At 54.3% G+C, this 24,018-nt stretch overlaps 2 protein-coding genes across 12 annotated transcripts in view; one reads left to right on the plus strand and one right to left on the minus strand.

Moving 5' to 3' along the window:
• Positions 1 to 15,388, plus strand: part of WDR25 (WD repeat domain 25) — a 132,983-nt gene extending 117,595 nt beyond the window's left edge. For all 3 annotated transcript variants that reach the window (XM_043489472.1, XM_043489470.1, XM_043489471.1), the window contains exons 5-7: positions 10,783 to 10,953; positions 14,278 to 14,418; positions 14,926 to 15,388. In XM_043489472.1, the coding sequence (XP_043345407.1) occupies positions 10,783 to 10,953; positions 14,278 to 14,418; positions 14,926 to 15,147 (534 nt within the window). In that variant the 3' untranslated portion in view covers positions 15,148 to 15,388. The remainder of the gene's footprint in view (positions 1 to 10,782; positions 10,954 to 14,277; positions 14,419 to 14,925) is intronic.
• Positions 15,389 to 21,332: 5,944 nt separating this feature from the next.
• The window catches only part of BEGAIN (brain enriched guanylate kinase associated), a 46,292-nt gene continuing 43,606 nt past the window's right edge, over positions 21,333 to 24,018 (minus strand). For all 9 annotated transcript variants that reach the window (XM_043434384.1, XM_043434379.1, XM_043434386.1 and 6 more), the window contains one exon: positions 21,333 to 23,475. In XM_043434384.1, coding sequence (XP_043290319.1) covers positions 22,099 to 23,475 — 1,377 coding nt within the window. In that variant the 3' untranslated portion in view covers positions 21,333 to 22,098. The remainder of the gene's footprint in view (positions 23,476 to 24,018) is intronic.

Genomic DNA, 24,018 nt, shown 5'->3' on the forward strand with positions numbered 1-24,018 from the left:
CTTTGCTTTTCTTATAATATCTTTGTCTAGTTTTGATATCAGAGTAATTCTGAAATTCATGAAATTCATGAAATAACTTGGAAGGTATTCCTTTCTCTTCAGTTTTATGGAAGAGTTTGTGTATAATTGATATTATTTCTTCCATGAATGTTTATTAGAGTTGACTACAGATGAAATTGGCTTGGCCTGAAATTTCCTTTGTGGGAAGGTTTGAAACCTCAAATAAAATTTATTTAGTAAATATAGGGTTATTCCAATTTTCTTTTTCTATTTCAGTGGCCTTTGGTAGTTTCTGTCCTTCAAGAAATGCATGTATTTCATCAAAATTATCTTTCTGGTATAAAGTTTGTCATGCTATTTTAATTATTTTAAAAATATCTGTATAATATGTAGCAATATCACCTCATTTCTCTCATTCCTGATAGTGGTGATTTGTGTTTTTCCCTTTTTTCCTCTTGTCAGTCTGGATAGAGATTTATCAATTTTGTTGATCTTTAAGTATACATTTTTGTATCACTGATTTTTCTCTATTTCTCTTATTTTAAGAAATGATCAATTTACTTTTTAAACTTTTTTCTTTTCTGCTTAAAACTTAGGTTTATTTTCTTTTGGGATTTTTATTCTTTTCTGCTATAGATGTTCAGTGCTTTTAGTTTTCCTCTAGGTTTTGCAGCTTCATTACACAACTGTTGATACAGTTTTTCATTTTCATTCCGTTAAAAATATTTTCTAACTACATTTTTATTTATTTATTTAAAATTTTTTCTCTCTTTTTTTTTTTTCTAACTGCATTTTGTATTTCTTCTTCATCCATGGATTATTTAGGAGAATTTAGATTACAAATACTTGGGGGTTTTCCATATATATATATGTTAGTGATTTCTAATTTAACTCCATTGTGGTCACACACCATACATTGTATGTTTGAATCCTTTTAAATTTATTGAAACTTGTTTGATGTCCTATAACGTGGTCTATTTTGGTAAAGGTTCAGTGTGCTCATTTTGGACACTTTCCAATCAATATTTTTTCTTTTTGGCTCGACTCTCTTATCCCCGTCCTTTAGGAACTCCATTGACTAAACTGTTTTAAGTTCTGATACTATCTCACAAGTTCCTAAGACTTCACTCATTTTTTCTTTTTAAATTAGGATTTAACTTTTCTTTCCTTTTAATGAATGATTTACTTATTAGCTGTGCCAGGTCTTTGTTGCTTTGAGTGGGTCTTCTCTAGTTGCGGCAAGCAGGGGCTGCTCTTCATTGAGGAGCGCGGGCCTCTCGTGGTAGCTCCTCTTGTTGTGGCGCGTAGGCTCCGGCGGCGTGGACTTGAGTAGTCGCAGTGCGCAGACTCTGTGGTCGTGACATGCGGGCTCTAGAGTGCGGGCCTGGGAGCTGTGGCGCGTGGACTTAGTTGCTCTGCGGCACTGGGATCTTCCTGGACCAGGGATTGAGCCTGTGTCCCTTGCACTGGCAGGCAGATACTTATCCACTGCTCCACTAGGGAAGTCCTCGTTTTTTCTTAAGGTCGAAATATTTCTGTTGATCCTTTTCCAAGTTCACCAGTTCTTTCTTTTGTCACTTCCATTTTGTTACGGTGCTTATCCCATTGTTAAAATATTTGTTTCTGCTCTAAAATTTCTACTTAAAGATAGAAAGTATATATATATATATGTGTGTGTGTATGTGTATGTATAAGTGTGTGCATATATTATATATATATGTGTGTAGGCTTCCCTCATAGCTCAGTTGGTAAAGAATCTGCCTGCAATGCAGGAGACCCTGGTTTGATTCCTGGATCTGGAATATCTGCTGGAAAAGGGATAGGCTACCCACTCCAGTATTCTGGCCTGGAGAATTCCATGGACTGTATAGTCCATGGGGTCACAAAGAGTGGGACACGAATGTCACTTTAACTTTCACTTATATGTGTGTGTATATATATATATTTAATTTCTGGGCTTCCAAATTGGCTCAAGTGGTAAAGAATCTGCTTGCCAATGCAGGAGTTGTGGGAGATGTGGGTTTAGTCCCTGGATTGGGAAGATCCCCTGGAGGAGGAAATGGCAACCCACTCCAGTATTTTTGCCTGAAGAAGCCCATGGACAGAGGAGCCTGGAGTGCTACAGTAGATGAGGTTGCAGAGAGTCAGATAGTACTGAGCATGCACTTTACTGCATATGTATTTCTATTTCTCTGTTGAGATCATCTGTCCATTCATTTCAGGGGTGTTTATCTTGAGGATTATTATTCAATAGATGTTTATTTGAGGATTTTTATTTAATAGCTATTTAAATGTGTCTGATAGTATGGGTCAAGCATCTGGGTCATTTTGGGGTTGGCATATATCATTTCTCTTTTCTTATGGGTACTGTTTACATTTCCTGGTTCTTTGTATGACAAGTAAGTTCAGACTATATTGTGCACATTTTTAATATTATGTTGTAAGATCCTGGTCTTGTTAAAATCCCATGGAGAATAGTGATTTGTTTGTCTTAATAGGCAACCAAGCCTGTTAGATTCAGATTGTGAATTCCTTCTCTCCTGTGGGCAGTGAACCTATTTTCAGTTACATATTCAAAACCTTTGTTATGCTGAACCACTTAAGGGTTAGTTTCAGACTGGGGCAGCAGTAATATGTTATGCCACTTCTTGAAGCTTTAGCTGTGCTTCTTTGGTTGTGTTCCACACACATGTAACTTAGGGATTGTCCTGGGATATGCGGTCAGTTCATATCCAGAAGCAGAGGATTTCTTTCTCAGCTTTCTCCTCTTTGGAATTTCTCCCATGCTGCCTGGCTTCCTGAACTTCCTTTCCTGGTTCTTCTGCACAGAGATGGGGTTCTTTGAGAATGTTAGCCTGCTGCCTCACCACACCATGTCCGTAAGTGGGATCCCCTTCAACACAATTGGCCAGAGAAAAGAGATGAAAAGATGACATGAATTTTCCCTCTTCTCCTAGTTCTTCTATTCAGATTTCTTCCCTTCTGGTTTTTAGGTATTGGTCCTGCACTGTCAGAGCTGTTGGGGTTGGCATCGGGGCAGGGCTAGGAGAGCAAGGAGATATTTTAAAACTTTCCCCCATACTCTCTGGCTTACAAGGACCCGTTTTCTTATTCCTCTGGCCAGGATGATGGATTTATTTCAAAATTTTTGCTATCCATGTCTACTATGTAATTCCTTAATTCAGTCTGTCTGTGGGTCAACATCAGGAGTTAAAAAGGCCAAAAAAAAACCCCACCAAAAACAAAATCCAAACAAACCCCCAATGCCCCCCTCCCCCAAAACTAAAACAAAGACTAGAGCCTTACCTGTTGTACTCGTCTTTCTTCAAATTTCAGATTCCCTCTTCAGCCTACCAGCTGTTGTTTACTTTGCAAAGTCTGCAGGTAGTTGCTTCTTGGATTTTGCCCAGAGTTTTCTTGCTGTAATTTATGAAAGAGAGTGAGAGGCCATAATGGGTTTGCTCCATTTTGGTTGAAAACTAGATTTTGTTCATTTTTAAAAATTCAGTCTTTTTTCTTTCCTATGTTTTGAAATTTTCAATTGTTGTGTCTTCTAGCTCGGTCATGTTCTCTTCTGCAGTGTCTCATCTGATGTTAGCTCCATCTAAGGCTCCTTTCCCTCCAGCACTGTGTATGCCATCGCTAGAAATTCTCTGGGGCTCCTGTATCCTCCACGTCCCTTCTAACCTGGGCCAGTCTCCCGTCTGCCTTCTTAAACATAGGTTACGTATAGTTGTGAAGACTAGTGTGATGCCTTGCTTTGTCATCTGTGTCTCTTGTGGGTTTCGTCGGGTCTAGAGACCAGAATCAGAGTGTGGTGGTTGCTCATAGCTTCTTGGCTCCTTCAGACAGAGCTAGGAAATGTTTTTCTTTCTAAGAAAAAATATATCATTGTTTATGCTGATTTGTTCAATTCAGATTTAGCCTTACAGAGCTTTTCTTTAACTTCTTTGTTTTTATACATTTTTTGATCTCTTTTATACTGAAAAATTTTATTTTTCTCTGCCTTAATTCAAATTTTGTTGGTATGGATTGACTCTAGCAATGTAATGACTGAAAACAGTGTGAGATTTCTCACAGTTCTTTTTGTTTGCAAAGTATATCCAATTAAGATTTACCATCAAATTACTGTTTTCAGTTTATAATGTATATTCAGCAGAGGATCTACCTTCAACTACTGTGCTTTCATATCTTTTAAAATAAATTCTATTTGTGTGGTTAAGCTACTAGCTCAAGATGGTTAATTTTATTTGCTTAATTTTGCTTTCACATTTTAAGACTCTGCCTTTTAAGTTAATTTTGTTGTATAATTTTATAAAATATGGACATGGTTCTGGAGAAGGGATTGGATAATTACAGCCCATGGGCCCAATCTTAGCTACACTGTTTTTGTATGGTCCTTGAGTTAAGAATGGTTTTTACACTTTTAAATGACTGTAACACCCCCCCCCCCCACCACACACACAAAGTGTGCAACAGTGCCTAAATGTAGCTTCCAAACCCTGATGTATTTACTGTCTACCCCTCTGTAGAGATCCTCTGGGTTCTACCTCTGGCCCCTAATTCCCCAATCTGTTCTGTCCCCTTCAGAGGCAGCCTGACTGATTTATTTCCTTACTTAGTTTCTGGTTTATTTTCTGCTGTTTTTGTGGAAGCGAATACAAACCTCTCGTATTTCCTTTACACCCTGTTCCTCTCTACCTTGGCTTTGCACTGAGCTGTGTGTCCGGGAGGCCAGCCCACAGCAGGCGGGGACACGGGCCTCAGTCTCTTTCTCAGCACTGCACATAGCATTCCAGAACGTGCCTGGACATTCCAGAACGTAACTGGTCCCTTTTTGTACATTTGGCTCAGATGGTAAAGAATCTGCCTGCAATGCAGGAGACATGGGTTCAATCCCTGGGTTGGGAAGGTCCCCTGGAGAAGGAAATTGCAACCTACTCCAGCATTCTTGCCTGGAGAATCCGACGAGCAGAGAAGCCTGATGGACTAGTCCATGGGGTTGCAAAGAGTCTGACACGACTGGGTGACTAGCACGTTTTGTACATTTGAGTCATTTCTGCTTTTTTAATTTCACAAGTGTTGCTGGTTTCAGCAGCCTCATGCTTCTGTTTTCTGGGATTTGCTGCTGTAACTTTGGGGTCAGTTCCTACAAGTCGGGGTGCTGGGTTATACGTGTCGCTGAGTAACAAGGCCTATGCCGTTTTGCTCGGCATTGCCCAAATTCTCTCCGGAGGGACAGGACCATTTTACATTTCTGTCGGCAGTGTGTAGTGTAACTAATGCCCCACAGCCACCTAACGGAGTGTGTTGTCGAACTCTGGGATCTTCTAATTTGATAAGAGATGATAGGAAAGGAAAGGAAAGGGAAGTTGCTCAGTCATGCCCGACTCTTTGCGACCCCGTGGACAGTAGCCTGCACCAAGGTCCTCCGTCCATGGGAATTTCTAGGCAAGAATACTGGAGTGGGTTGCTGTTTCCTTCTCCAGGGAATCTTCCCGACCCAGGGACCGAACCCAGGTCTCCCGCATTGTAGGCAGACACTTTACCGTCTGAGCCACCAGCAAAGTCCAATAAGAGATGATATCTCCACATGTAATTTTAAAATTTCATTTCTTACGAGGATTAAAGGACCAATTACATTCCCTCTGATATGAACTCTCTGTTCATTCCTCTTGCCCATTTTACTGTAGAGCTATTGGTCTTTTTCATCAATTTTTAGAAACTGTATATTAGGGACTATTAGGGATCAGTTCAGTGCAGTCGCTCAGTCGTGTCCGACTCTTTGCGACCCCATGAATTGCAGCACGCCAGGCTTCCCTGTCCATCACCAACTCCCAGAGTTTACTCAAACTCATGTCCATTGAGTCGGTGATGCCATCCAGCCATCTCATCCTCTGTCATCCCCTTCTCTTCCTGCCCTCAATCCCTCCCAGCATCAGAGTCTTTTCCAATGAGTCAACTCTTCACATGAGGTGGCCAAGGTATTGGAGTTTCAGCTTCAGCATCAGTCCGTCCAATGGACACCCAGGACTGATCTCCTTTAGGATGGACTGGTTGGATCTCCTTGCAGTCCAAGGGACTCTCAAGAGTCTTCTCCAACACCACAGTTCAAAAGCATCAATTTTTCGGGCGCTCAGCTTTCTTCACAGTCCAACTCTCATATCCATACATGACCACTAGAAAAACCATGGTCTTGCCTAGACAGACCTTTGTGATAGTGACCTTATAAATTGGGGCTTCCCAAGTGGCTCAGTGGTTAAGAATCTGCCTGCAGTGCAGGAGACACAGGTTCTATTCCTGGGTCAGGAAGATCTCCTGGAGGAGGAAATGGCAACCCACTCTGGTACTCCTGCCTAGAGAATTCCATGGACAGAGGAGCCTGGTGGGCTATAGTCCATGAAGTTGCAAGGAGTTGGACACGACTTAGCAACTAAACAAGGATGAGACCTGTAAATCTCAAGTATCTTTCCCATCTGTCTTTTTTACTCTTCTTAATTATTTACTTGTTTCTTATGCCATGCAATAGTGTTTAGTATTGTTATTACTATTATTTTCATGTACTCAGATTTGCCATCTTTTCTCCTGGTGCTCTGGCCTTGAAGCGCTAGCCAGGAAAGTTTCCCCTAGTCTCAGGTTGTAGAAAAATTTAATCATACTCTCTTCTCATATTTGTGTAATTTCTTTTTGTTTTTAATAGAAGTTTCTGATTTTAAAAAAATTACCCACAGAGCACTTTTGGTGTATACTGTCCTCTGTGACCGGCTACTTTCCCTTGTGTGATTTTAAGCCACGGAAAGGGGCCCTGTGCTCAACTCTCCAGCGTGCCTTTGTGCAGAGACTCGTCTCGTCTTTGAGCCCGAAGAGACCAATATGTTTATTTTCAAGGGGAAGGAACTGAGATTTGGGGAGGAGGGATTTGTCCAAGGACCTGCGGCCCCATCCCAGGGATGAGCTCTGGCTGGCCTGGGAAGAGGATTATGATCAGCTGCTGTGTGTCGGCAGCTTGGCCAGGCCTGTCACCGTCCTTCACTCCCGAGCCATAGGTCCTGCTGGTTAGCCCCACCTTGCAGGTGTGGAGACTGAGGCACGGAGAGGTGAGTTGCCTGCCCTGGACCAGGCAGTCAGATGGGCCATCACGCTCAGATACCCGGGCGTCTGCCTGAGAGCTTGGCCCTGCCACCTCCGGATGTCTGGCCATGCCGTGCATGCCCTGAGCGTCACCCCACCCCCCTGCCACGGCCTCAGAGATCCTGGGAGGTTGAGGTGTCCTTGTTTCCACGGCAAGGGCCGTGGAGGGGCCCGTGTTGGACTTCGTGATGCCCAAGGGCGGGCGTGCTCCTGGCAGCCGGAGGCCACAGGTCGCTGCTTTTCAAGTTGTCCATTTGCGTAGCTGCTCACTCACTTATCCTTCATTCAACACACCTTACTGCCGCCTGCAGTGGGCAGACCCAGCCCTGGCCAAGGGTGACCAGACAGACAGACAGGAGCACAGCGTCCGGTGCGGTGGGCAGGTGGCCTCGGCTGTCCCGTGGGGCGCAGAGCAGCGGCTCCCTCGCGTCCCTGCGGGCCTGGGTGGGAGGAGGGAAGCTGGCTTCCCCAGCCCTTCCTGTCTCTGGGATCCATCACTGAGTAGAAGCTTGTCGTCCAGGCCAGTCCCCGGGTGGTGATGATTTGAAACCAGACGCGGTGAGGGCAGGACTGCCCTGGGCACACAGTGAGTCAGCAGGCCGGACTGGAGCCTCACCTGCCCCTGCCCAAACCCCACGCACCTCGGATGTGCCAGGGGCCCCGGGAAGGGAAAGCTGAGCCTTCAGATGAATCCAGAGCAGCCCAGTTACCCAGGATTGTCTGGTGGGTCAAGCAGACTTTTTAAAGGGTTATCAGGTGGTTTTCATCACACTGAATGTGTCTTGATCACATCTTCCTTTTCTCCCAGAGCTGTAGCCTCTTGGCCAAGTGTCTCCAACTGTCTGCTGATGGAGGCCCGGGTTGCCAGAAGAGTCTGAGCAAGGCTCCCCTCTGTATCCAGCTAGTTAGGCCCGTGTAGCGCCATCCCTCGTTCCTGGGACGGGACGAACCAGCTGTCGGTGTAATTAAGTTCATCATAAAACCCACCAACTAGACGCACAAATGACTTCCCTGCTCTTTCCCGGGGCAGGAGCAGTTGGGAAGGCAAGTCAATCATGTTCCGCGGCGATCACTCCAAAGGTCAGCCTTCCACTTACAGCAGTGTTACTGGCAGGGATCGCCCATAACACGGCTGGTTTCTCGGCCGTTTGATTTTACGACGCCCTAATGAATTGGGCCATTTCCATGCGTTCTCAGTAAGTGTACAGAGCAAGGGTTTTTATTCTCCTGAAAAAGTTTGTCTTGGGGAGGCAAGGTGGCGTGTTGGTGGGCACGCAGGTAGTTCTGCCAGGGTCGGGCCGAGCACCCCGGCTCTTCGCTCCTCCCGGCTTCCGCGCCGCCCTCCGGGAGAAGCTTCCTCCCGCGTCGTCAGGAGATGAATTATCTGATGCTGGAGCTTCAGGGGCCGTCCTCTTCTCCCGTCCTTTCCTGGGTCAGTGCGTTTCCTGAGTGCGTGTGGGGACTGAGGTGCCGCTGCTGGAGGTGGCCCCAGTGCTCATGAGCCTCACGGTCGTGCCCGCTGGCGGCCATTCTCATGGGCTGGTGGGGCTCTGGGGGGCCGTGTCCCCCTGACCCGGGAGGAGAAGCTCCTCAGTGTACCGGTCACGTCCAGGGGCCTGAGTTGGGTCAGACTTACTCCTATCCTTGCTGCTCCGGCCATCCTCAGCCCCCTGCTCCTCACCTGGATGCGGTGATGGCGAGAGCTTTGGGAAAGGGGGCAGGAGGGCGTGCAGCCCCCACGCGGCCGCAGTGTGGAGGCGTGGGATGGCTGGTGGGGAGGGGGGGTTTAAGCGAGGGGAGAGGCGTGGCTCCGCGGATGGGCGGGGCCGTGGGTCTGGAACCCTGATGACGCTCCTCGCTCCCGCCCCTCCCTTCTCTTCCCACCAGAGCAGGTTCCAAAGCCTGTCTTGAGATGGCGCTGTGCTTGGTGAGTCGGGATAGCGTGCCCTTGTAGGGGCAGATGTTGGGCACTGCGGCCACGTGCCCTGTCCGCTCAAAGGACCTAGACCACTGCCCGGGCTCCAAATGGGCAGGCCGGAGCATCTGTCTGCAAAACAGCTGCTGTGCCCTTCCTGGCTGAGGGTCGGAGCATTCCTTCCAGTTCACAGTCCAGGAGACTCACGGCTTCCTAGGAGGGCAGGGCGAGCCTGTGAGATCCTGGTACAGAGAGAGAGGAAGGGAGGCTGGCAGCCCTGTGCTGTGTGGGGAGCAGCCGCACAGTCTGGCCTGGGTTCTGAGGCCTGTATGCCCTCTCTTTTCTGCCCCTGGACCACCTCTCAGGCTCCAGGGGCCCACCCAGAAACCATGCTCACTGGGCTTCTGAAGAGGCTCAGAGAAGGCACTTGTTGGTTGCCCACCCTCCTCCCAGGAATTTGTCCCAGCATTTACCGAGACAGGACTTGGCCAGCAGGAGACCTGGCTGGGAGCCCCCCTGGGAAGCACCACGCCCTGGCCCTGCACCCTTGAGCAAATGGCTGCATCTCTCTGAGCCTCAGTGTTCCTCATCTGGAGAATGGGTCTCAAAATACCCCTCTGTCTAAATTGGATTTATGGAGTGCTGCATTTCACGTGAATTTGACTTATATATGTTTGAAAGAGGATGCTACGATGTCTAGGTCTGCAGTATTTGCAAGATTTTAAATTTCAGTTTTTGAAATATGTGTCAAGACAGCTCGTTCCCGACCGGCGGCTGAGGTGCCGGAGAGCTGTGTTTGTACTGTGGCCACATGGTGGCGCCCTGGGAGCTGGTAAACAGGCCGCGAGGCCTGGCAGGTGGGCCCAAGGCGCTGTGCCCACAGCCTGTTGCTCACTATTGCAATTTAAAGTCATCCTGGAGTTTGTTACATGGAGGTACTTGTTGACCCTGGTGCTGGGAACCCCACCCTGCTCCTAACCAGCCTACTTGTTGTAGAATGGAAGGTTCATGTGATAAAACACTCTGAAGAAAGCTGAACAATGGCTTGATGCTAAATTGCATTAGTTTAGAGATGGAAGAGTATGGAATGTTGGCAATGATGTAAGAAAGAAAGCGTGTCTTTAAAGCTAGCTAACGTACTGTGATTCTGGCTCCATGAGCTGGAGACGGCTGGCTCCCACATCGCAGGTACCACTCCAGGGACTACAGGCCGAGGCTTTGAAAGCTGTGAATTATGGGACTTTTCAGAAGCAAGAGTCTTGCACAAAATATGGCCCGGGTATTGGTGGGCATCACGTGATGGTGCCCTTCTGTGCCCTTGGCCAGGCGTGGGCCCTTCCCTAAGCTCTGCTTCATCGGCCCCTGCTGCTCCCTAGGGGACCCATCAGGAGGCCGGGGGGCATCTGCTTGCCTCCCTGGGCACATGTGCCAGTGGATGTGGGGAGGGCATGGGTGTGGAGGACATCCACGGGGAGAGGAAAGGCTGTGGCGGGTGTCAGGGAGCAGGGCCCGAGGGAGACAGACGTGTGCCTCCTGGGGGGCGGGAGGCCCTGGAGGTCTCCCTCCAGCAGCGCCCACCCCCATGCTTGGGCTGCTCGTCCTGGTGGGGGTGGGGGGCGGTGCACATCTTCCCGCACTGGCTTCCCAGACCCTGCAGTCCACACGTAGTCGGTGCCCTCCTTGGCCCTGCCCGTGGGCTCTGGGGGCCCCACCATGACGGCTGCCCACTCTTGCAGGTGGTGAGGAGCTACAAGGCCACCATCCAGCAGACCCTGGACATCCTCTTCCTCCGGGAAGGCTCCGAGTTTCTGAGCAGCACAGATGCTTCAAGCCGGGACTCTGCCGACCGCACCATCATTGCCTGGGATTTCCAGAGCTCCGCCAAGATCTCCAACCAGATCTTCCACGTGAGAAACCCCGTTGGGCATTGGTTTCAGGTTGCGCCCCAGGGTGCATCCGTGTAGCCCCCAGGCTGTCTGGGGTCCCAGGTTGCGTCCTGCAGAGGTGGTTCAGCCAGAAGGAGCTTAGGAGGCAGAGGGCTGCCTGAAGTCTGTAGGGTTCGGAGAGGCAACATGCAGGTCCAGCCCTGCCTGGAGTACCTTCCATGGGCTCCCGGATCGGGGTGACTCCCTCGCGGTCCTCTCACTCGATCTCTGCCCAGCACAGCCATGCCACGGGGTAAGGGTGTGGGAGGCAGCCTCATTCACATCCACAGGAAAGTGGCTCTCCACCCCGAGACAACCCTACTCTAACCCTCCACCACCCCAGGCAGCCTGCGGGTCCACCTTGCCCCTTGCTCAGTAGCTTTGGCAGCGGCTGTGACTCAAGGGTTGGAGCCCAGACCCTGAAGGTAGACCACTGCGTGTGTTAAATTCCTGCATCCACCATCTGCAAGCAGGGGCCCAGGCCCCGTAGTTACCCTCTGATTCTCATTTTTTTTCCCTTAGAAAACTGAGGATGAGAATATTTCTTGCTCATAGTGTGGTTTTGAGAATTAAAAGATGTAGATACTTAGTCTAGCACGGTGCCAGCTGGAGGGAGTTCTCAATTAATGCATTACCTATCATCACCATCACCGCCACCATCACCATCATCACCACCATCTTCACCACCATCCACCATCACCACCATCAATACCACCGTCATCACCATCACCACCATCATCTCTATCAGTCATCACCACTGTTATCACCATCTCCACTATTACTACCATCACCAGCATCACCACCATCATCATCGTCATCATCACCACCATCCACCATCACCACCATCATCTCTATCAGTCATCACCACTGTTATCACCATCTCCACTATCACTCCCATCACCAACATCACCACCACCATCATCATTGTCATCATCACCACCATCATCCCAACCATCATCACCACCATCATCACCATTCCCACCATCATCACCATCACCATCACGACCATCAGTACCATCCCCACCATCGTCATCATCACCATCACCTCTGTGATCATGATCACATCACCATCACCACCACCATCATCACCATCATTGTCATCACCACCATCATCACCATCACGACCATCAGTACCATCCCAACCATCTCCATCACCATCACCACCATCACCACCATCAACCATCACCACCATCAATACCACCATCATCTCTATCAGTCATCACCACCGTCATCACCATCTCCACTATTACTACCATCACCAGCATCACCAGCATCATCGTCATCATCACCACCATCCACCATCACCACCATCATCTCTATCAGTCATCACCACTGTTATCACCATCTTCACTATCACTCCCATCACCAACATCACCACCACCATCATCATTGTCATCATCACCACCATCATCCCAACCATCACCACCACCATCATCACTATCAGCACCATCATCACCATTCCCACCATCACCACCATCATCATTGTCATCATCACCACCCTCCTCATCACCATCACTCCTTTTACCATCATCACTGTCGTCACGATCTCCACCATCATCACCATCATTGTCATTACCACCACCACCATCTTTTAAGATTTCAAGTTAGCTATGGCTAATCTCTTTGATGCTGCCACTCAGAATTTAAAAATGTATATCAGGTGTACGTTGGAGTAGGAAATGGCAACCCACTCCAGTATTCTTGCCTGGAAGAATTCCATGGACAGAGGAGCGTGGCGGACTACAGTCCCTGGGGTCAAAGAGAGTCGGACACTACTGGGCACTCAGCAGCAGCAGCAGGTGTCCACATACACCATTTCCCTCTCCCTGTTTTTTTTTTTTTTTCCCCCTTGTTCTTAGAGGATTCTAAGTAGCCCTGAACAAACCTGCCTCTAGACCTTCACTTCAGAGTTCTAGTTCAACCCCCTGAGAAAGGCAAGCCCTGGGAGGGGGCTGGAGGGGTGTGTCTGGCCCCTGGGGCATCCTGCCTCCGCTGGCCCTGCAGAGACCAGGGAAGCGAGTGAGGTGGATGAAAGTGCTGTGTGCCCGAGCCGCCAGCCCTCCTAGAGTCACACCTCCTCGCCCTGTGTGCCGGTGAGCAGGCGCTCCGCCTGGAGCCTCACGCCAGGAGCTCATTATCAGGTCGCCGTGAGCCTCCAGCAGCACATTAGTCTGTGGTTCCAACTACTCCCAGTGTCGCCCTGTGAATTTGGGCTCATTTAGAGGCTGTGGCTTCAGGACATCACTTAGAACGTGGAAGGACAGGTGCAGTGCAGAAGGGAGCTTTTAGGGGTGTTTCTGTGTGACTCAGTCCATTAGGCAGCAAGATCTCTCCTGCTCGGAACCCCGTGTGCACGCGTTTATCTCCGCACTTGGCCGGTCACCTCCTTGCTCACTGTGTGTTCTGGTAACTCTGGACCCTAGGCTGGGCTGAGGTTCCCCACTGGCTCACTGTGCAGGTGGGGAGATGGGCATGTGGATTTGTTTTCTGTTGCTGTGTAACAAATTACAAAGTAACATAAACCCAGTGACTTAAATCAATAGGAATGTGTCCTTTTAGTGATGGAGGCCGGAAGTTTGTAAAAAAGTATCCTGGGGCTGAAATCAAGGTGCTGGTGGGGCCTCTGTCATCTGTCCTTTGCTCCGTCCAGCTTCTGGCGGCAGCTGGTGACTCTTGGCTTGTGCTGCATCCCTGCAGCCCGCATGCCGGCATCCTCAGATCTCTCTGCTCTGTCTTCACGGCCCCTCTGCTGTGTGTCTGGTCTCACTCTGCCTCCCTTTTCTATGGATGCTTGTGACTGCATTTAGGGCAGTAATGTAGGGTAACCTCCTCATCTCAAGATCCTTAAGTTAATCCCTGCAAAGATCCCCCTGCTTTTTTAAAAAACCCAGTTGGTGACACAGGTCCCAGGAATTCAGACATAGAAGTCTTTGGGGGGATATGTTTCAGTCCACACCAAGGCCCAGGAGGCAAGGAGTGTACGGACCCCTAGAAGCTGGAAAAGACAAGGGAACAGATTCCTTCCAGAGACCCCAGAAGGAGCAGAGCCCGCTGGCATCTTGATTTTAGCCCAGGGAGACCACGTCAGATTTCTGACATCTAGAAGCATAAGATAATAAATGTGCTTTTAGCCACAAAATTAGAGGCATTTTGTTACAGCAGCAACAGGAAGCTTGCAGACCCCTGAGCCGAGGTCTGGGCGGGGGGCTCGAGGCCCCAGGAGCAGAGGGTGGGTGGGGGGCCCGTCAGAGGCAGGAGGCCGCTGGGGAGCCTGCTCCACCGTGTCTGTGCCCTGCTGTCTCTCAGGAGAGGTACACCTGCCCCAGCCTCACCTTGCATCCGCGGGAGCCTGTGTTCCTGGCGCAGACCAACGGGAACTACCTGGCCCTGTTCTCCGCCGTGTGGCCCTACCGGATGAGCAGAAGGCGGCGCTACGAAGGGCACAAGGTACCCCGTCTTGTCGCGTCCCCCCGGGGGTGGGGAGTTGTCCCACGACCACGCCGGCAAGGGCCTTGCAGTCTCCAAGAGCACGGACCCTCCGTCCGGGCAACCTGTGCTTTCTGTTTCCTGGGTGACCCCATACCGTGTGACCTGATGCCCGCTCAAGGCCCCGGGCCACATCTGGCCCTTCCCTGGGCCCCAGCTGCCGGACAGGGCTGGTCTCCTTGACTTGGCGGCTCACGTGGCCCTGGGGCTGGGGGGCCCTTTCCATCGGCCTCTCTTCCCTGCGGGCCGCCCTGAGGCACAGGCACCAGGGACCCCTGCCTGTCCCCGTGCTACAGATGTGCCTCTGGACCCACGAGAGCCACCAGGGACACCGGCCTGGCAGACGGCCCCGGCTCACGGCAGGCGCTCGGCCCCCGGCCCGGGCCCGGCCGCTCCTCTGTGGGAAGGGCCGCGGGGCCGCGTGCGCTGAGCCGCGCGGTCGCTCAGCTGGTCGCTCACCCTCCGCAGGTGGAAGGCTACTCCGTGGGCTGCGAGTGCTCCCCGGACGGCGACCTGCTGCTGACGGGCAGCGCCGACGGCCGGATCCTGGTGTACAGCTTCCGCACCGCCAGCCGCGCCCGCACGCTGCACGGGCACACGCAGGCCTGCGTGGGCGCCACCTTCCACCCCGTGCTGCCCTCCGTGCTCGCCACCTGCTCCTGGGAGGGCGACGTCAAGATCTGGCACTGAGCCTCGCGGCGTGGAAGCTTCCCGATGGCCGGGCGGGCGGGCGGGCATGTGCGATGAGGACGGCCTGAGGTTGGCTTCAGGGCCAGGCTCAGCTGGATGCTGCTTCCCCATCCTCCGAGCCTCAGTGTCCTCCTGTAAAGTGGGAATGAAAACCTTGTGTCTTAGGGTTCCGAGGACTGTGTGTTAGCAAAAGCACCTGGCGGGTTGCTGGCGATGCTCAATAAACATGAGTGTTTTGCCATTTCTTAGGTTATTTCAGCGACAAACACGCATCGGCAGCTTCTCTCGCCTCCCTACTTGTGGGCCCGATGGAGCTCGGAGACAAAGGGCAAGTGGGGGTTGGAGAGGTGGGGCTCTGGGTCCTAGGTCTGCCTGCCCCCCGATCTCACAGGGTCTGCTCAGGCCCGGGCGCCCCCCCCCCCCGCCCCAGCCTCCTCCAGGCCAGGTCCCTGGGTTTCCCTGAGCCTAGGGCCCTCTGCACTCCTTCTCACCCTCTGCCCGAGGAAGTGCATCTCCCTGGGAGACAGAGCGACGAGAAGAAGCAAGGAGCCTGCGAGGATCCCCACAGGCCGAGGAGCCCTAAGTCCCCCCAGGACCGTGATTGACATGTTCCCCCAGGAGCCAAAAGGTCCCCTGATGGGTGAGGGCGGGGGCCAGAGGTGCCTGTCTCTGGACAGGCGCATCCCTGCAGTCCTGGCAGTCTACCAGGAGGAGGCTGACAGCGAGCCTGTGAGGAGGGTGTCCTGGCAGGGGGTCAGTGAGGAAACGCAGGACCTGAGGAGGAGGCCACAGAGGCAGGCGGTGCCCAGCTGGCCTCTCCAGAACCTGGGTTCCCAGTCCGGCTCTGCTATTGGTGGAGCTGAGAGCGAGTCACATTTCCTCTTGGAGCCGCAGTTGCCCCCTCTGTAAAGTGGTGTCAGTACCCAGCCTGCAGGCTTGCTGTGAGGGTCCAGGAAGGTCAAGTGTGTGGCGGGTGTCGGCACCTTGGGAGCTCATCTGGGGATGGGGATTGGACAGATTGGGAGCAGTCGTGAAATTAAAAGACGCCTACTTCTTGGAAGAAAAGCTATGACCAACCTAGACAGCATATTAAAAAGCAGAGACATTACTTTACCAGCAAAGGTCCATATAGTCAAAGCTATGGTTTTTCCAGTGGTCATGTGAGAAAGTGAAAGTGAAGTTGCTCAGTCATGTCCGATTCTTTGTCACCACATGGACTGTAACCTACCAGGCTTCTCCATCCATGGCATTTTCCAGGCAAGAATCCTGGAGTGGGTTGCCATTTCTTTCTCCAATGTCATGTGAGAATTGGACCATAAAGAAGGCTGAGTGCCAAAGAATTGATGCTTTCGAACTCTCGTGCTGGAGAAGACTCTTGAGAGTCCCTTGGATTGCAAGGAGATCAAACCAGTCCATCCTAAAGGAAATCAACCCTAAATATTCATTGAAGGACTGATGCTGAAGCTCCAATCCTTTGGCCACCTGGTGTGAAGAGCTGACTCACTGGAAAAGACCCTGATGCTGGGAAGGATTGAAGGCAGGAAGATAAGGGGACAACAGAGGATGAGATGGTTGGATGGCATCACCGACTCAATGGACATGAGTTTGAGCAAACTCTGGGGGATAGTGAAGGACAGGGAAGCCTGGCGTGCTGTCGTCCATGGGGCTGCAAAGAGTCAGACACGACTGAGTGAACAACTGGGGCTGGTGGAGAAGCATTTATTTCAGTGGGTCTACTTTGCCTCTGGACCCTTGGAATCTTGGGGTCCACGGGCATCCCAAGCAGAGGGAAGGGCCGTGCAAAGGCCCTGAAGGGGGATTAATCCTGAGGGCTGACCCCTTTTCTGTCCCTCGTCCTCCACCCCCCCACAGTCAGCACGGAGCCTGGCCTGCCATCGGTGTCAACTGGATGCTGGGTCCCCGAGCTGGGCTGGAGGGGCCAGAGTGTGTGGGTGGTGGGCTGAGACCCTTGGAGGGTGAAGGGAGGGAACTCCCCAGGCCTGGGCAGGACGCAGCAGGGCCCCAGTGACCCCATATGCCACTGGTCTGGGTGTGGTAGGAGCTCAGGGTAGAATCACCTTCTCTTTTTAGGCTCAAGAAGGGCCGCTTTGGTGAAATAAGAAAGATAACCACACCCCAGCCCTTGCAGGTTAACCCCTGGCAGAAGTGGAGGCCCCGTGAGGGGCTGTCCTGGCCTCAGCAGAAGGGAGGCTGGGTAGACAGTGGGCATTCCTGCCTCCCCACTCGGGCTCTGGAGTGGCTGCCTCTGCTCTGGGTGGGCAGCTCTGTGACCTGCAAAGCCCTCCCAGTGTCCCCGCTGCCCCCCCTGCCGACCCTCTTCCCCCAGCAACCCCCCCCCCCCCGTTCCAAGGCTCTGTGTGTGAGCTGTGCCCTGAACCCTGGCCCCTCCCAGCACACGTGCACACTGCCGTGTAAGCTGCCCAGGGCCGCAGGGCCCTGCTCCCGGGGGGCGTTCTGGGAATAACTGCAGGTGTCACCTGCCCACAGGACACGGGCTTCGGAATCGGGCAGCCGTGGGCTCAAACCCTGTCCCCACCTTCTGTCGTCGTGCCATCACCACCAGTGCCAAGCCGCCCTGTGCCCCAGTGTCCCTTCTGTAAAGGACTCTCAGAACCCAGCTCGTGGGGGTTCACACAGGACGTGCGTGCAGCAGGCCCCCCGGGAGCCGGCGGCGGGGGTCAGTGTCAGTGATAACGTTAGTATTGGTGGCAGCCAAGCCACTGGGGCAGGGCTTGAGCCCGTTCAGGCCGGAGGTCGGAATCGGGTTCCATCCTCAGCCCCCAGGGAGGGACAGCTCCTCCCCCAACTCTCTCAGTCGATAAGTCCCAGGGAAGGCCTAGGATTGGCTGGTTTGTGTCACATTCCCGCCCCAAACCAGGGGTCCCTGACCAGGCGTAGCTGCCACTGTGCAGCTGAAGGGGAGAGTGATGGGACCCCCATGGTTCTTTCACGAGGGAGTATCCCCCGGGTCCGGTCTGAACGGACCCCTGGCCGGTGTCTGTCGAATGGACTGACGACGTGTGAATGAAGTCAGACAGGCTGCTAGGGCAGGCAGCAGTTGTCTGGCGTTGTGGGCGGGGCAGGGGGGGCACTGGCCTTCCCAGGTGCCTCTCGCCCGCCTCTCCTGCCCCCGTTCCTTGCATCCAGCCCCAGATCCTGGAGTCCAGGCTTCCTGCTTTCTAGCCTAGCCCGAAGCAGGCGTTTTCCTACCTTCCTTTATGTGGAGCGTCTTTCGAGTGGGAACTTCATCGTGTGGTTTGCTGACTGCTTTCCCCACTGTGACATGCTAGTATGACCACTCAGGTATTTAATGGGCATCAGTTACAGGCTGTACCCGCTGGGCTTTGGCATGGGTGCTGGCGTTTACCAGGGGCCGACCCCATGTCCACCGAGCTGCCCGGCCCCTCCCTTGTTCTGAGCCCACACCCCGGCTGCCTGCAACCTGTGGGTCCCAGACCCATCCCTTGCTTGCATGGGGCCTTTGTGGGCACTTTGTTGCTCTGAACCTCAGTTTCTTCATCTCTAACATGGGCCTGCTGGAGTGAACAAGGGAGGAAGCACAGAGGAAAGGGCTTTGTAGGTTGTTACCGTCTCAGGTTATCTTGGGGCAAACACCATCCAAACCTCTGTCCTCAAAGAGGACACCCTGGTGAAAGCTCTGACCCCCCTGGGAGAGGGACATCCAGGGTCACCAGAAACTGCTGTGGCTCTTTCTTAGCCCTCTCCCCTGCAGACTTGCTTTCTCCGCTCTGTGCCCTCTAAGCCCCATCGCCTCATTAGGTTATTTCACGGGGAAGAAAGGCAGGTGCTCTCACACCCTCATCTGTTTCTCTCTCCAAATGCTTTCTTCCAAAGAGCATTCAAGACTCATTCTGATCCTCAGCAAGGTGTCTGGGAGTTCACCATTTGCAATTTTGAAACAAGAGAGCTAAAATTAGAAAGTACGGAGCAGGAATGTACAAGGAATGTGGGTTGTTCCCCTCCACCCACCTTCCTGGGGCTGGGCGCTTACCTTGGCCTCGCCCATACATCTGAACACAGCTCTGAAGCCGTCGTGGGAGGAGAGCAGCTCCATCTTGAGAGGCAGGCGTGGCTGTGTGTGCTGACGGGTGTGGCGGTGACCCTGAGTAAGGCTGGCGCCCGCAGCCCCCGTGAGGCAGCCGTGAGCCCCGATGCTCGGAGGGCAGAGGGACAGGCCTGGAAAGTCTGTGCTTGTCCCCTCCCTCGGGACCGGCCTCCAGCCCAGCCTGGGGCTCTCCAAGCACTGGGACAGCCACTGTCTCGAGGGCCCCTGGGAATCTCACGAGTCAGTGTCCTCAGGCTCCAGAGGGGACACAGGCCCCTAGGGCCTGGGACTTGCCCAAGGTCACACAGCCCTGCACTGCCCCCCGTGGGTTGAGAAGAAACATGGATGGAAGGGTCGGCGGATGGTGGGCACCCCGTTGGGGTCCCGTTGGCAGTGAGGTAGGACTGGCGTGGAGCCAGAGGGGTGTCTTGTGGAAGAAGGAAGGCCCTCCGCCCGCCCAGCTGTGGCTGGCTTTGGAGGCCACAGCAGGACAGCTCTGTGAGGCCTGCTGGCCATTTGGGGGACGGGTGCTCAGGCTCTGAGGTGACAGCGTAGGGGCCCAGGCTGCAAAGCCCTTGGGGGTCCCAGCCCTGCTGTCCAGTCGCACAGCCCACATGGGACTGACGAGGCCCAGGGCTCCTCTGGGAACGTCTCTGAGCTAGAGCCTGCTGGGCGCTGGAGGTCGTCTGTTTTCCCCACCACCCTGCCGTTGCCCCCACACCAGGTCGGCGAGCGTTACTTTCCCACCTGCCCACAGGGAAACTGGGCCCCAGATGGGGGAGCTGATTCCTGAGCCTCCCAACAGGCCCCCTCCCCCCACCAGCTGACTGCTTCCTGGGGTGTGCCTGAAGGTCAAGGGCAGGCACCCTGGAGTTATGCAAAGCTGGGTGGGCCAGGCAACTTCAGCCATGCACCTGGGTCCTGGTGGTCCCCTCCCAGCAGGAAGTGTCCAGCCCCTGGAAGAAGCAGACATAAAGGCCCTGGAGGAGCAGCCTCCAGCCTAGGCCTTGTGGAGGTTTTACAGGTACTTTCTCAAGGGCATCAGTGAGCGTGCTCAAGGATAACCAGGCACACACACAAACCAGGCAGTGTGAGCAGGAGCCAAGAGAAACAGGTCTCCATAGACCCCACTGATGGACGTGTCAGACCCAGCTGTGAACCAGCTGTGCCCACTCTGTTTAGGGAAACAAAGGACAAGCGTGGAAATATCTCTAGGGAATAGGACCCTGTTAGAAAGTGGCATGGTGTGTTTTGAAAATAACCAGATAAAAAAAACTTCTAGAAATGGAAGCCATTAATAACTAGATGGCTTCTGATTGGCAGCTGAATGGATGCAGAAGGGGATGGGTGACCTAGAAGGCATGCAGACCAGGCACGTTGACACCAAGATGTGGGTCATAATGAGGGAGGGACACGGAGGCAGAGATCAGTAGGAGGCGCCGATGGCAGTCCCAGGAGGCGGGAAGGGCAGAGAGTTACTTTAAAAAGTAGCTGAGGATTTCCCAGAACCGATGAAAGACATCAGTCCACAGATACAAGACTTCCTGTGATAAATCCACAGCCAGACACACCTCAGGGAAACTGCAGGAAACCAAAGTCAGAGGGAAGAGCTCGTGCAGCTGAAGAGATAAAAGACAGATTAGCACCAAAGAAGCAGCTCCCGGAGGGGCGGACAGCACATCCCACCCCAGCAGGAAGCCAGGGGACATCTCTGTGAGGCAAGGGCAAGAAACCCCCACTGACATTCTCCCAGGTAAGACAAACCTTCAGAAATGGGGCAAAGTAGAGACATTTTAGAGGGAGGAAAAAAAAGCCAGAAGTGTTTGTCACCAGCAGAGCCAAACTAAAGGAAATCCTAAGGAATCTTGAGGCAGAAGCAAAGTCTCCAAGGAATGTTGTATAAGAGGGCAATGACACCATTCAGCAGAGGTTGAGACAGTGGAAGAATTCTAAGCTGGGTAACAAAAGACGCCAGGGCGGGGAAGGAGGGGTGTTTCAGGAGACTGTGCAGAGAGGGGAGGACAGGGAGGGGAGATACCCAGGGCCACATGCCCCAAGAGCAAAAGGCAGCGGGGAGAAGAAACCACCCAGACGCAAGTTCTTTTCCACCCATGTCTTTATTTAATGATCGCAAAATACAGTACCGAGACAGGGCATGCATCACAGACAACAACACGGAAGCAAGTCACGGAAACCGGGGTCAGAGGGCCTCATTACGTGTGAGGTAGCGCGAGGTGGTGCCGGGGAGCGGGACGCTGGGGGTGGGGGTACGAGCACCGGCCCCACTCGGGACACACGGGACTACGGACCACAGTAGAGCTGGGGGAGGGGTCGGCGGCCACACGGAAAGAACAGCTAGAAGCGTTTCACATCCCATCACCCGTTCCAGTCCCCGTCTCTGTCGACACAGCTTCCGGACCAGTCATCACTGGCTTATGGGGTGTCTCCACCCTTCCCTTCCCTTCCCAGGGGCAGGCCCCACCTGCCCTCACCCGAAAACATCCAGGAGCGTTTGCGCTGAAAACGCCCGGGGCTGCCGTCCAGGGAGCTGGAGGCCGAGTGTATTAAGACACTTTGCTCTATAAGAATAGTTGCACTTGGTAAAGCTGGGGGCAGGGGGGCAAGGGGGGAGGATACTCATTTCAGTCGGGAAGGCTACTGCTGAGTCAGAAAACGTTGCACAGTGGTGGTGCAGGGTGGACAAGACGCTCGGGTTGGGGTCCCCCTCTCGGGCTTGACTGGGTTAGGTGGAGAGGGGTCCTGGTGTGCAGGGCCGAGAGGGTGGGGTTGGCGGGGAGTCGAGGCAGCACCCCTGGGGACCCAGTGTGTGGGACCGGCCATGGCGGGGCCCTCACACGGGGCGCTCAGTTGAGCAGGGTTCCGTAGAGCTGGGCTTTCGTGAGGCTGTCCTTGCGGCTGAGCCCCGAGCTGCCCGCCCGAGGGAAGGCAGGCTGGGGGCTGAGGCGGGCACCGGGGTGCATCTCCGGGGAGGCCTCCATGGAGCTGGGCTCCAGGGAGTCCCTGGAGCTGCGGAGGCTGAGCTCGGGCTCAGGGCTGCCGCTTGCCCCGAGGAGCTGCACCCCGAGCCGCTCACGGTCCCCCTCACTGGCTGCGTAGCTGGGCAGGGGGTCGGCCGAGCGGCCAGGGCTAAGGCTCAGGTCACCGGCCGCCCGGAGGTAGCGGGGCTCGACCAGGTGGCCCTGGGAGAGGTCATCGCCCTCCGAGAAGCTATCGGCCTTGTAGCTGGCATAGAGGGGACTGGCGCGGCCCTCGGCGTTCTCGCCGGGGCCACCTCGGGCCCCAAAGTAGCGGTCATTGAAGCCGCTGGGCGAGGCGAGGCTGGGGGCAGGGGCCGCGGCCGCGGCCGGAAAGGGGTAGGCGCCGATGTCGTCCACGCTCAGCGGGCGCCACTGGCCGCGCCCAGCCCCTGCGACCAGCCGGGCGGACCCGGGCTTGGCCCGCAGGTTCCACAGGTTGGGGGGCATCAGGGCAGGCTGGGGGCCCGGGGAGAGCGGGAAGCGGAAGGGCTCGGCGGGGAACGGCGATACAGTCCTGGGGAACCCCGGAGCCACTGCGGCCTCCAGTGGGGCGGCCACCGCAGCCGCGGCAGCCGCGTAGCGCGGGCTGCTCCCGTAGGCCACGGGCGGCTTGCGGCCAAAGAGCTCGTCGCGGCTATTCAGGTAGATGGCCTGCTGCGAGGCGGTCAGCGTGCTGGCCTGGGCGTGCTCCTTCTCCTCGGACGTGGCGCTGAAGCTGGAGTAGGAGCTGGACGTGGGCAGCGAGGCCGCGTAGCCGCCGAAGGCCTCGTGGCGGTAGCTCGCAGGGTAGGCTGCCGCGCCGGCCTCGGAAGCTTCCTCCTCCTCTTCCTCCTCCTCGGCCGTGCTGTCGGTGGAATTCTGGGCCTGCAGGAAGCCCACGTCGGACCCGGGCCCCTCCACACTGGGCCGCCGGTCTCGGCGCCGCTCCTCAGGGCAGTAGAGGGCCGTGTCGCTGCAGTAGATGTCCCCCTTGTAGGGGGGCCGGGGCCCTGGCTTCTCCAGCCCCTCGGGGAAGCCCAGGTCTTGGGCCGAGGCTTCCGACAGGTGGGAGGACAGGCTGCCGGGGTCCGGCTTCTCCAGCACCTTGGCGAGCACGCAGGGGGGCACGCTGTCGGCGTAGGCCGGGTGGCAGAGCGGGGCGGGCAGGCTGCAGCCTGGCTTCTCCGCATGCAGGTTCATGCGCTCCTGGAACTCCGCGGGCAGCTGGAGGGGAGGGGGGCGATGCGAGGAGCAGGAGGGAGGGGGTCACGGTCAGCCCGGAACCGGCGGCCAAGGCCGACCGACAGGGGACCTTCCCCGGGGCCTGTCTGATCCCACCAGCCGGAGTTGTATCCCGCAAGCCTCAGGATGGCCCCGGTCACCCCCCGGGTCACACCGATGGGGCCCCCGCAGAGCCCCAAGGTTGGACCTCCGGCTCTGACTCGGGCCACCCCCTGAGGGGCTGACTCGCTTGTCCCAGCCCCACGGTCTCCAGGGGACACCCAGTCCTGTGATAGCCTGGCTCAAACCAGACACACTCAGAAACAGATGCAGCAAAGACTGAGGGCCCAGGCATGCATGCGGTTTCCACGTGAGTGCCTGGTGGAGGATGGCCTGTTTTGTGAGGGTCTCGGGGGTGGCCCAGGCTCCCGGGAGCAGGCACCTGGACGAGGCCTGGGTGAGGGGAGTGTCTGGATGGGGAGGAACAGCCTGGCTGGGACAGGAGCCCCGGGTCCGCGTGGCACTCGCCCTGTGGCCCCAGCTGAG

Source organism: Cervus canadensis, chromosome 17 (assembly GCF_019320065.1).
Source record: "Cervus canadensis isolate Bull #8, Minnesota chromosome 17, ASM1932006v1, whole genome shotgun sequence".
NCBI lineage: Eukaryota > Metazoa > Chordata > Mammalia > Artiodactyla > Cervidae > Cervus > Cervus canadensis.